We start from the raw sequence: 13,299 nt of genomic DNA on the forward strand, positions 1-13,299 counted from the left end.
GCTAAGCTCAGGGGATGTAATGCTTGTGTGTTTTATCTTATTTTATCAATCACACATTGCTTTGTTAGGAGAAAATGTTACAGCAAAATCAATCTCCTGCCGGTCAATCATTACTTTTGGCGACAGTTTTACGGCAAGACAGAAAACAGAACCGAGTTGCCATGTCCGCTTATTCGAAGCGACTTCGTGCATGTTTCGTTTTCATAAAGTCCCACTTAAACAGAATTGTGTGTTTCCAGTTTTGTAAGAACAGTAAAGTGGCTAAACGTACAGCCGGTCTGACTACATGACTAATTTGCACAATCATAACTTTTATAATTAGGATGTTGTGTGTCATTGTATATCAACACTATGTATGAATCAAACCCCGAATACATGTAAATCAACAGACTGTTGTTTATGATAGAGTTTATATCCTGTTGCACATAAAATCACACTTGCACAGGGCATTATGGATTTGGGTCGAACTACTAACAAACTAAACTAATTTACAAGCCTTTATTTACCCAGTCAGGAACTGGGAGAGATCTTCAGTAAGTGAAGAGTACCTGAAACTGCAATCATATGCCATGTCCAGCTAAATTGAATGAAAATGCAATTTCTGTACTGGCACTGTAACTACTGATTGTAAGTCGCTCTGGATAAGGGCGTCTGATAAAAGCTGTAAATGTAATGTGAATGTAAAATATAAATGCATAGTTGAAGGGTTGTTTTAATGTATGACAGTTCAGCTGAACGAATATTGTTCATATCAGACGTTCCACCCTGGAGTGTGACCTTAAAAGCTGATTTTTCACTGGAGAGTGGAGCTCGATGACCGTGTTGGTGGACTGAGGGGTCGGATCGCCTTGTTTATTCCATGTCCAAGAATCCCGGACACCTCCCAGCCTCTATCAGGACAGAGAGCAGAATGGGCAGACATAACAGAGATAAAGTAGGACCCTTTCTCATGGTCTTCTGACAGTGAGAGGGTTTATTTCCTGATTTTGCAACAAAGCCATTTGATGAAGAGTTGATATTTTCTGCTTATGGTTTTCACGTGGGAATTGCTAAAACCTCTTACAATCCAAAACTCATTGTATAATTCAACACCCAGACAAGCAGGGTTACGCAGTATTTCTATACATACTTTATTACATCTGAGCACTGTAACTGTGATTAAACGTGAGACCTGCAAATTAAATGAAGGCTTTCCTGATGGCGGGTAAAACTCATTTCATGTTATAAAAAGAAAATAAACACATGACAAATTATGTTAATTATTAAAATATGTTATGTTTTATATTATTAAATTAAAATACCATTAGATTGTAATAGTAATCACACAATGTTTAATCAAATTAATTCAATAACTCCTATACTTTAAATAATATAAATCTATATGAATGCAACCTTTTTGTTAAAAAGACTGATTTAATTAAAATAACTCTTAAACAAATCTCTAGCAAATAAAGAGATGTCCCTTGCCCTTCTCCGTTCACACTTAAGATATTATGGTTAAATAAAGTGGATTAATCTTCCATGTTGCTAATTAAAAGCATTAGATTTTTATATATTTATATATATGTGGTATATATACTGTATTTATGTACATCTTTATATAGAAAATAAATATGCACTGAGTAACAGTATTTAAAGCCAATCAAATACATACATAAATTCTGTTCATGGGCATCATATTCCCTTATGTCCGTGTATGGCTTGGCTGTAGTTCGACTGAACGGCGCCATCGTGTGGCTATTTGTTGAACAGCGTCTTTAGCGACCGGGTCAGGGCGTTCGCCACAGCCGACATGGTGCTAGAGTGGCGGGCCAGCGCTTTCACGCTGTGGTCTCCAGGGGCGCTACCCGAGGCTGCTTCCGCCGCTCTCAGCAGGCAGATGTAGTTCATCACCACCTCGTCGATCTTCGCCACCACCTCGCGTTGCTGCTGGGCCGCCGACGCGCCCAGCCCGCGCACCAGACACATGCACGCCTCCGACAGGCAGCACAGCACCTGGAAGCTGCAGGTGACGGCCAGCAGCATCTCCTCGGGGCTTCCGTGGGCCTGGGATATCCTTCGGCACGCCCGGCCCAGTTCCTTGGACTCGATGGCCAGCAGCTGTTTGTATTGGTAGAGATCCTGGGACTGCAGTGTCGGGACCCCGCGGTCACCTCTTCCTACGCTGGAGCGGACCAGGGCGATGAGCTCGCTTGCATCCCGGCGGACGTTGGAGAACCCAGCGGGGAAGGAGTACATGCGGTCTTTCAGGGCGTTGATGCGAGAAAGACGGTCGCTGAAGCTCATGTTATTCAGCACCTCACCATACAACTGCTCCCCTGTGCTGTCCAGCACCGGGTTAGCATTGTACTGGGAGGTTCCAGCTTCCTCCAAGTCACCTCTGAACCTCCCAAACGCCTCACCATCAGCATCATCTTCCTCTGTCTGACTCTTCCTCTTGAAGAAGCAGTAACTGAATGGGCCATGGCACCTCCATGGACTGGTGTCCAGCTTTTGTGAAGATCTCATCTGCTTGGCATCCTTCTGCACCGGGAGCATCAGAGAAGAACTCCTGCAATCCCTCCTGCCCGTGGACCAGCAGGTTGACCGTGAGGCCATGGAACCCTGCGAGTAGCTCTTGGACAGCCTCTTCCTGGTGGACCGCCTCTGCTGCAGCTTGGGATCGGTGAACTGTGGATTCGCCTGTGAACATCTGGTCATGGAGGGATCCCTGGATTTGTCAAAGGCAGCCTCTTTGCTCTCTGAGCCCACGGCGGCAATGCTACTGGAGCTCCTCCTGAGCTCGCGACCCCTACGGAGGCTACTTGTACATGGTGCATCGCCTTGGCGTTGCACGGGTGCTGACACCTGGACATGGTTGTGTCTAGTCGGGGTGGGCGAGTGTGGTTTTGGCATGGTGGGGCTGGTGCACAGTGTCACGTTTGGTGCAGGAAGAAGAGGTGGGGGAAGAAGAGGTGAAGTAGGAGACATGGGCAGTGGTGAAGCTTTGGCTGGCCAGGGATAAACCAAAGCCTGGTCGTCCCCTCCAGACGATGGCATCCCAAGCTGCTCTGTGTGAGCTACACTGGGGGCGGCAGAGAAACAGAGAGAATCGTTAGGCGTCTGTCGGACGGCATGCTTTGTCCTCCAGTCAGACTTGAGCCAGTCATCTTGGGTTAAGCCCCCAAAAGACCTGGAGGAAGCTGTTCTGCAAGGCACACTCTCACGGGCCCCATCCCTCTTAGTCAAAGACAGGAAGTGTTGGGGGTTCATGCCTCGTTCCAGCTCACCCTCCAGGCCAGAAAAAGAGTTCCTCCGCTCGCGAGAGCTAGCGGGCCTCACGTTCACGGTGCTGACGGGTCTCTGAGCATGCAAGTCAGGACTCCTCTTCAGTTTAGCGGGCAGCGTGGCCGAGTGGTAGGTCTGAGGACCAGAGCCCGCACTGGGGTGCGCTAGATTTGGGCTCAGGAGAGGTGAGGGTGGGGGTGGCATGCAGGGACATCGGGCGGCGGCGTTTCCCTTACTCCTAACCAGGTCTAGCAGCAGCTGGTTGTTCACCCAGTGCCTCCTGCCTCCCCCCTGCAGCTTGCCACCCTGGTGCATCTGGCTCACCGTTAGGTAGTTTAAAAGTTGCCTATAGGCTTCACTGCCCTCCTTCGGGTTCAGACTCCTAACACAGCCCGGCTTTGCATGCAGATCACTCAAAAGGTTACTCCTATGAGCGGTACCTGTGGTTTCTTTGATCTTGGAGCTCCGCAAGTTGCCCTCCCGTGAGCCGCTGAGGGACTGGTCGGACCCGAGAGGGGGGTGAATGTTGGGCAGCATCTTGCGCAGCAGGGCCGGGTCAGCATGTGGGTGGAGGTTCGGTGGGATTTGGCCCTGGATGCACTGCACGAGCGAGGATGATGAGTCGGAGAGAGGGTGACTGCCACCTGGACCACACAGGGGCGAATCGCTGGGCGTTGGGCAGGCACTGCTCCCTGTGCTGCAGCCGGCATCGAAAGAAGAGCACTGGGAACCCTGCAAGGAGTGCTGAGCCTCGCTCTGCAGGGAGGAAATTCGCTTGGCCAGGTGATACTCGCACAGACGTGCCACGCCTGGCCTCACCTGAGGTTGCACTGGCTGCTGCTCATCTGCAGAAAGGTCTGCCTGCCCAGCATCCTTTGCTTTTCTGGATGGGGATGTGAAAGGAAGACGGTGGGGCTCTTCTTGCCCCATAGCACGCATGCTTTCTGTCCCAGCCCCTGCTCCGACCTCCGTTGACTCGGGTCGGTCCGGTTGAGGGGTGCGTGGACGTCGATTCTCCAGCACGCCATCCTCAGGCCCTCCTTGGGTTCTCTCACAAAATGAGGTTCGATTGTCGTTAAACTGTCCCCTCCTGTTGTTGTCTCTAGCGCTGAAAGTATTGAACTTCACCATGCTTGGGTCACACGCAGCTTTCTTGTGTCTTTTGCCTCCACTGGTGCTTGCATTGGAGCGTTTGCTACTGCACGAGTTCAGCAAAGTGGTGCTATGTCCTTTGGCAATGAAATCTGGTAGGGACTTGCCGTCCACTGCCTCAGATACCTTTTCACTCGCTACTCGTGAACTGGGCGAGACAGGGAATTCGGTCTTCTCCTCCAGAAGTGGCTGGTACCCCTCAGTGGTGGCCACCAGGAGGCGCATGGAACCATCGCAAAGCTTGTGGGCTGCGGCCTGCTCAGAGCTCTCAGTCATCTCCGAAGAGTTTGTCTCATTCCCTGAATCGGACGAGGACTCAGGACTGAAGGCCCGGGACATGCCGTTTCCTGGAAAGGAGACATACAAAACAATATCCTTATTGGGAACGTTCAGAAGCTACCATTGTCGAAGGGACTATTAACATCCTGGTCTATGCTAATACTACGAGCAGCTACGTAACCTAGAAGGGTGCATTAAAAATGTATTCTTCAGTTAAGTGTTTGTACCAGTGGTGGACAAAAGTAAAATAAAAAAATTCCACTTTAGAAAAAGCCTGATTACATAAAGTGAAGTGATTGACATTGACATTGTGAAACACTGCAGCACAGCACACGGTGACACAACGAAATGTGTCCTCTGTATTTAACCATCACCCTTGGTGAACAGTGGGAAGCCAAGACAGGCGCCTGGGGAGCAGTGTGTGGGAACAGTGATTTGCTCAGTGGGACCTTGGTGGATCAAAATTCAAACAGGCAACCTTCTGATTACGGGACTGCTTCCTTAACCACCACTGCCCCAAAGTACAGGGTGGGCCATACACCTTAATAAAATGGGAATGGTTGATGACATTGAAACTTGTAAATGTCAGATGTCAGAAACTTGTAAATAACTCATGAAAGAATAAAGTTACGTTAAAACTAACTAAAACCATTTTTTGTTTTTCTTGTGAATTTACCAATAAATTTGATGTGTCACATGACCCTCTTCCTACTGAAAAAACAAAAACTTGATCCAAGATGGCCAACTTCAAAATGGCCACTATGGTCACCACCCATCTTGAAAAGTTCACCCCCTCGCGTATACTAATGTGCCACAAACAGGACGTTAATATCACCAACCATTCCCATATTATTAAGGTGTATCCATATAAATGGCCCACCCTGTATATTAAACAGGTAGATTTACATTAGGTCGAACCAAGTGGCTACAGAATAACAGGATTTGGGTAGAGTACAAACCACTGAATATAGATTTAGATGCGGCATTGTATCATCCCCAGTGCTGTTTTTCCAAAATGTGCTGCAGTGAGAAGTAAGTAATTTAACTGAAAAAATGGTTTAAACACGTTCCATGAAGGTCGGTTTTTAATGACCTGCGCTGTTGTTGGCCTGTGGTTGGGAAGGCTCCTCAGACACGGATAAAGCTTCGAGCGCCCGCAGTGTTGTCACCACTGCATGGTCCAGGTTCCTCCCTGGACTGCTCTCTGCCTGAATGGGGACGGCATCGATTAAAGACACAGGTATGGCGTCATCGTCATTGCAGGAGCCCTGTGGAGGGCCCTTGGCCTCCCCGCTCTCCTCATCAGAGCTGTCCCTGAAGCCCGGTGGCGGAGCAGCGATGGCCATGTTAAGTGTCCTCAGCAGAGCATCATTCTCTTCATCGTCGTCGCCTTCGGGAGGCGGCAGAGACGTCAGGTCGATAATGTCATCACTGGAGCCCGAGAGTGAAATGAAGGTCGGTTTGGCCGCTGGAACTGCTCCTTCTTCTCCGGCAGCTGTGGTGGAATCCTCCTCACAGCTGGCGTCGTCCTCGTCCTCTGCATCGTCTGTAGTCTCAGTGTAGCAGAGGTCCCGCAAGAGTGGCTCTTCGATGTTCCCATCGGTGGCGCCAAAGATCTTTGCCTCGCCAATGTTACTGTAGACCACCGGCGGCAGGGCACTGCCATAGAGGAATGGCATTCCATCCACCATGCGGAAGTCACCGGAGACACTGCTGTTCAGGAAAGGAGGGTGACGTTCGTCCAGCACCTCTGGACTCTCGTCCATGAGTCGTTGGTACCCAAGATTCTGGGGGTTCACAGTGTCCAAAGGCGGGTCCCCGAAAATGAAAGACACCTTTGCACTTCGGGGAGAGTCCTGAGGCCTGTGTCTGGCAGGAGGTAGAGGCGGGGGCAATGGGCTTCTCCTCCCTCCCTCTGCCATATCTCCACTTGGCAGGGGGGGTGGAGGTCGGGGCATTTTGGTTTGAAACGAGGGACTGTGGTTGTTCTCCGCGGGTTGGCTCTCTGGGTATTCAGAGTCCCTTGGAGATGCCTGGGTACCAAGATCCTCACAGTAACTGAAAGAAATGCTGTATGGCCATTCCAGCCCTCGGTCTTGGCCTCAAAGAGATAGGAAAAGCATTCAGTGATCATACAAATGTTAAAAAACATGACCGTGGTTCTGTCCTGTTCTCACTCACTGTCTGTGCTGTTGCTGTGGGCCATGTTGAAAATGGAGCGTCGGGAGTCCACCAGAAGCCGGTAGTAACCCGCAGTCAGGCAGGCCAGGTTCATAGAGTCACATGACTCCATCAGTAAAGTGATGGGCTGTGAGTAAATCAAAGCAGGTAGACAAAATGATTTGAAATGGCGGTGGACAAAAACCAGCATTCATGTATGTATATGCATTTAAATTATGTAATGCATTATAGTAACAATAGTTAGTTAATATGATCTTTGCAGTGGTGAATACGCTCATCAGAGTTTCCGTCACTTTCACCTTGACGTCCAGTACGTGCAGCTCCACCCTGACATTGGTCTCATCTTCAGTGAGGATCTCGATGCGGTTCACGTGGCTGAAGTCCGCCAACAGGGCCACAAGGTTGGTCTTGGTGTTGATGACGTGGCTGATGCCGTACCGCGGTCCGACCAGCAAGGTAACTTCTGTCTGCTTTTCACCTTGCTTTTTGTGTGTTGGAGATCGGAGAGAGGGCGGCGTTTCAACTACTCAACTCAACTACCCTGAACTTGACTGCTTCATTGCTGGTTAGTGAACACCACATTCCATTGGAATTCTTATCAAAGTCACTAACATCACTAACTATGTCTGGACATGTGTTTCCATGTCATTTTAATATACAAAAATAAAGTGGATTTTTGGCTTACCAGTAAAATCGATTTAAATACCCTTCCTCCATACAGCCGCAACTCGCTGAGATATTTCAAGTAGTGCACCTTAGCTTGCAAAACGGTCAGCTGGGGAAATGAGCATTAAACAAAACATTAAAATATAGAATTATTTTTTTTCAGCTCTCACAATTGTAATTAAGCTGGTAGTTCTCTCAGACCAGGGTTAACGTCAAGACCTAACAAAAACGTTTCCTCAACATTCGTGTCCATCTGAAGGCAATTCTTCGTTATGCCAGTAGAGGATGCTTACCGACCATGAACCAGCACCCACCTTCTTCCCAGGAGGCACTAGATTCTGGTTCGTCTTCAGGATGTGCGTGAGGGCTTTCTTTATGTTCTTCTCCTTCATACTGGAGAGCACCGACGGCGGCAAGAAGAGCGCTAGACCCCACTCTTTTCTGTTGGGAGACAGGCGCCGTAATCAGTTTTCACCAAATCCCTTTCGGAAATGCAGGACTGTGCGCCTGAGAGCGTTCCTGTGCGAACTTGTGGGAGAACTCACTGGATGTACTTGAGCGAGACCTTCTGCGTCTGCCGCGTCATCATGGTGAGGATGTACATCTGCAGAGCGGCCAGTCGCAGAGCCACGTCGTACTTCAGCTCCGAGCCAAAGCGCTCCAGCACCACGTCATTACAGCTCTGACCGGCAGGAGACAAGGGGTCACCGGGCCATAAACAAGCACTGTAAACACGTCCCTTCCAGGGCCGGCGGCCACTCTTCTGCCACATTAATAATGCTAATGTAATGCTTAAGACGGTTTTATCCGGTCCCTGTAAAAAGGTTTTATGTGGGCCCATGAAACGAAATAAACCGTATTGCAGCATCGCCCGGAATGCTGAATCGCAGCGCTGCCAGCGTTTTAGTACCTGCTGTTCCAAACACACTGCATTCAGGCAGCGAGAATCCTACCACTTGTTGGGCGAGAACATAGATGAATCCACGGAATCCAAGGTCACCGTTATTAAAAAAATGAATTATTAAAGGCCAATAGGAAATGTAGTTCTATTTTCCACTTCCACTGTTGCAAACGATACAGATTAAATTCAGATATTAATGGTTGTGCTCCATACAACATCAGTTTTAATCCACAGACTGCAGTTTGGTCATTTATGACATTTCACTTTCCCGCTGGATTTCTCAGACACGTGCCTTGACATCAGACCCACTGTCTTAAAAACATCCTGCGGTAGGCTGCTGTGACAGATGGATCAATCTCTCAAGTCTAGGACAAATATCAACTCAAAACAATGACCGTTGCATGTAAAATGGAACTGGTTGAAATTAACATTTACATTTACAGCAGTTATCTGACGCACTTATCCAGAGCGACTTACAATCAGTAGTTACAGGGACAGTCCCCCCCTGGAGACACTCAGGGTTAAGTGTCTTGCTCAGGGACACAATGGTAGTAAGCGGGATTTGAACCTGGGTCTTCTGGTTCATAGGCGAGTGTGTTACCCACTAGGCCAGTTACACATATTTTATGTTAAAGACGTAAAAGTGTAATGTTTGGTTATGTTTGCAATATTTGCATATTGGTTCATTGTTTACTTGCATCATTTGCAATACTGTGGTCTGTAGGAGTCGCAAAAAGCATATCATACCATGTATGACTATGTATGTGACAAATAAAATTTGAATTTGAAGTTGAATTTGAGGCTTCTACCACCCATGAAATGCAACGCTCAAAGCCAGGATCAGTGGCAGGACATTATCGAGGAAATACACTCGATGGGAAAGTTGACTTACTTTCTCGGGTCTACAGTAGTGCCAAGTTATGGTCTAAACGGTATCCTCATAAGAAGAAGATCCAAATCCAAAAGAGATTATGATAGTGGCAGCTCCCTTTCTCCATTTTAAATAGTTGTCTGTGTGTCATTTGTAAATGAAAGCAAGTTTTCTTTTTCTTTTTTCTTTCTTTCATTTTCCTATTTGTTTTTCTTCCAGTTCTGTTTAAGCGAAAATTCAAATAAATTAATAAAAAGTAAAAAAAAAAAACACAGCTGTCCTCCGCTGGGTCTTTGAACTTCATTCATAGTTCAAGTAGAACTCACCTGGACGTAGAGGTACTCAAACGCGACAGCATCTCTCCGGAGGAGGTCCACCGGATCCTTTGGAACGAAGCTGATTCGGAAGAAGCATTTCATCTTGTGCGAGCCAGGCCTCTGAGTAACCTGGCAACGGAACGTGGGGTTGGGGAGGGGAGGCTTCATTACACTCTTGTGCCGAGCGTTGGGGTCATTCTTCAATTTACAACATGACAGGGACTTGGAACTCACGAGCCAAAAACACTAACCGCAGCATTTCTTATAGCTGTCCTCCAACTACGCCTTCCCCTAAAACAAATGCGCAGCATCCTCACTTGCCGAGCAAATATTATTCTGACTGATGAAACCGTGTCCTTTATGCACGCATAGTGCGCGTTTCTGTAAGCTGACGGACGAATAATTACAGTTCCGAGCTCCTGTGACCGCTCGCACATTTATTTCAATATAGGGAGCCATCGCCGCGGTGACACGGGGCCTGATAAACGATGTGCAGGGGCAGCGCCACCCGCTGAATACCGAGCAGGTGTCTGATCTTCACAGAGACTGAAGCGCCCCTGTGTCGGAGGTGTACCTCGAGGCACAGCCTCAGAGTGTTTCATTTCTTCTTTTTATTCAACATACTTGTTCACATTCGGCCCCCAATTCCACATCCAGGAGGGCTTGTTAGGACAATCCTGCCATGTGAGCAGCTCCACCCACACAAACACCACACCCACCCAAATATCAGCCAGATATCAGCCATTGTCCGTTAAGGTAAGAAAGCCTTCTCACTTCAAGCTTGGCTAACCAAGAAATCCGGTTTTGGAAAACCCCTCCCCCAGGCCAACACAATGTAGGACTGGCATCTAAACATTTACTGTTCTGAACTTTACCGAAGGCCATTTTCAATTAAATACTTAAAAACGATGTCAGACCCACTACCAGATCGAAGTTTCAGAATGATTTTAGAATTCACCCTCAGCTGTGATGCCATGGTGTTCCCATCCCGCCAGGTGGCACCAACTCACTATGCGTGTCTTTCCTGATAACCCACAGGAGTCTTTCGTAAAGTGTGTAATTAGGAAGTCTCTCTCACTCCCAGTTGTCGTTTGCTGTCTCCACGTCTGCTACGTGTATTAGAAAAAACCCTCACCATTTCACAAGGTTGTGGCATTAAACCCCCCAATCTGATTTACATTTTCATTTAGCGCATTTATCAGACACCCTTATCCAGAGTGACTTACAATCAGTAGTTACAGAGACCGTCCCCCCTGGAGACACTCAGGGTCAAGTGTCTTGCTCAGGGACACAATGGTAGTAAGTGAGATTTGAACCTGGGTCTTCTGGTTCACAAGCGAGTGTGTTACCCACTAGGCTACTACCGCCCTATTTCTGATGTTCTTGCTGGTCATGCCTCTAATCCCATCCAGCATTTGTGTTTTTCTTTTGGAGTCGGATTAATATTTCTTGTGGATTTAGTATATAATAGGTCAAATTGAATTCAGCCAATCCAAATTATTTACCTTGTGCACTTTTGAATCACCGCAACGAAAGTGGGGATAAATTATTGTCCCGTTTGCTTATAATGGCTGCTGCAGCTATTCCAACATTCACTGGACTCCTCTAACAGTGCCGCAAATTCAGGCCTTTTAGTTTACAACAATCACAAAGCGTTTTTCGCCAAATAATGAATGGACTGTTTAATAAGTTTTGTATTTGTATCATTAGGGCTCCCACAAGCACGTCCAAAGCAAAAGTCTGAGTCTAGACAAGTCCCCTAAAATAGAACGGAAACGTCCCCATGTCTGAGACATTATACAATATCTGATCTGTCACTTATTTCTTAAAATCTGCTTAATCAAGCATAGTTAGCAAACCCAGCATCCTCTCCACAACCTTCATATTTATTAGTAATCAGGCCCCATTCCACATGTTGCATCGTAGTCCTTTTAGATCATAACTACAAGGCTCAGGTTCTCAGATCTGGAACTTGTTCTCCTCTTCCTCTCACCTGGGAGAGCATCTCCTGCTCATGCAGAAGGAGCAGCTTGCTGCTGCAACCCTCGCCCCTCTGCTCCAGCATCAGGGAGAAGTGCTCAATGCTTTTGATGGACAACTTCTCCTGCAGAGTCATGATCACATCCTGGTCAGGAAGAAAAGGGTACATTTGGAATCACTGGTTCCTACGACACCTTTCAGAAGAGACAGCTGTTAAAGCAGGCTTACTGTTGCTTCTCATCGTATTGAACTGCAGAAGTGTCACATTGATTTGAAATTTTTAATCCTTTTCTACTGGACTGTGGAACCTCACCTTGATGGAAGTGGTGCTGTCAAAGCGAAAAGACTTGGTCTGGCCGTTCTCCAAATAAACCTTCAGCACGTTGGGCATGAATAGGAGGGAGTTGTCCTTCACAGTATCCTGAAGGAAGCACAAATTCAGAAAATGCTCATAAATGCTCAAAGTTACATCATTTTACAAATATGTAAAACCAGCAGGAAACACTCCTTGTATATTTATAACATTAAAAAAACTGAATAAGCCTGGCATCACCATGGCAGCAGTGGAACTTACGGGGACCTGTCCATTGATGATCACTTCCTCTGCAAAGCGAACCTTTACTGGATTTGATTTCAATTTGGCTTTTTTGGCTGCGCTGATGAACGCTGATTTTGGAGACTGTGGACAGACAACAGACTATCTAAGCCAAATAATGTCATGAACCTGTTACACAAACGAAATACATGTAATACTAATTTATAGTACAAGTTAACTTCAAATTAAAGTGTTGATAACCTTCATGTTGGTGTTGGTAGTGGGCGTGGTCACATTTGGTGGAATTAAAGAGCCTGATAATCTGCATGTTGGTGTTGGTAGTGGGCGTGGTCACATTTGCTGGAATTAAAGTTCCTGATAACCTGCATGTTGGTGTTGGTAGTGGGCGTGGTCACATTTGCTGGAATTAAAGCGCCTGATAACCTGCATGTTGGTGTTGGTAGTGGGCGTGGTCACGTTTGCTGTAATTAAAGTGCCTGATAACCTGCATGTTGGTGTTGGTAGTGGGCGTGGTCACATTTGCTGGAATTAAAGCGCCTGATAACCTGCATGTTGGTGTTGGTAGTGGGCGTGGTCACATTTGCTGGAATTAAAGTATTGATAACCTGCATGTTGGTGTTGGTAGTGGGCATGGTCACATTTGCTGGATTTAAATTATTTTTTACGTATAATTAATGTTTGTTAATAAAAACATTGTTAAATTCATCTTCTGGTTGTCAGAAATAATTACACATCAACAAAAAACATACAAATAACTGTCAAGCAGCCACTTCTTGTTTCTATCTGAAATCCAGAAGAAATAAATGAAGTGACATTAGTCCCGAAGTCCCATTCATGTGGTCTCATTTAGCCATGGGGAAATAAGCCGAGTCTTCAGTTGAGCTCGACTGCATTTTCTATTTATGCCAACATCTTGAGTTTGAGCTGTAACCCCCACAAGACATTCGTGACTTGGGGATCTTTAGTGTCCTTGTGTATTCGGGGTTTTGCTTTGAGCACTCGCGCTGCATGAGCCTCTCTGGCAGTTGGTGACATTAGCTGACACCGAGTCCCACAGGCGGCCCGAGCAGCTGCAAATGAATGTTAATGAAATCGGTCATTAGCACAGGCCCACTCTGAGAAAGACACC

The 13,299-nt window shown here is 47.0% G+C and overlaps 1 protein-coding gene across 5 annotated transcripts in view; it reads right to left on the bottom strand.

Moving 5' to 3' along the window:
- Window positions 1–469: 469 nt before the first annotated feature.
- Window positions 470–13,299, bottom strand: part of LOC114790752 (FERM and PDZ domain-containing protein 4-like) — a 56,003-nt gene continuing 43,173 nt past the window's right edge. For 3 of the 5 annotated variants that reach the window (XM_028981066.1, XM_028981063.1, XM_028981064.1), the window contains 11 exons: window positions 12,189–12,293; window positions 11,928–12,035; window positions 11,628–11,759; window positions 9,644–9,763; window positions 8,091–8,227; window positions 7,839–7,986; window positions 7,565–7,654; window positions 7,179–7,361; window positions 6,880–7,006; window positions 5,792–6,799; window positions 959–4,766 (listed from right to left, as the gene is read on the bottom strand). In XM_028981066.1, the coding sequence (XP_028836899.1) occupies window positions 1,738–4,766; window positions 5,792–6,799; window positions 6,880–7,006; window positions 7,179–7,361; window positions 7,565–7,654; window positions 7,839–7,986; window positions 8,091–8,227; window positions 9,644–9,763; window positions 11,628–11,759; window positions 11,928–12,035; window positions 12,189–12,293 (5,187 nt within the window). In that variant the 3' untranslated portion in view covers window positions 959–1,737. Of the gene's footprint in view, window positions 891–958; window positions 4,767–5,791; window positions 6,800–6,879; window positions 7,007–7,178; window positions 7,362–7,564; window positions 7,655–7,838; window positions 7,987–8,090; window positions 8,228–9,643; window positions 9,764–11,627; window positions 11,760–11,927; window positions 12,036–12,188; window positions 12,294–13,299 lie in introns of those variants that run through there. The other 2 variants (XR_003749865.1, XM_028981067.1) reach the window with 2 other exon arrangements.

This window comes from Denticeps clupeoides, chromosome 5 (genome assembly GCF_900700375.1).
Source record: "Denticeps clupeoides chromosome 5, fDenClu1.1, whole genome shotgun sequence".
Classification (NCBI taxonomy): domain Eukaryota; kingdom Metazoa; phylum Chordata; class Actinopteri; order Clupeiformes; family Denticipitidae; genus Denticeps; species Denticeps clupeoides.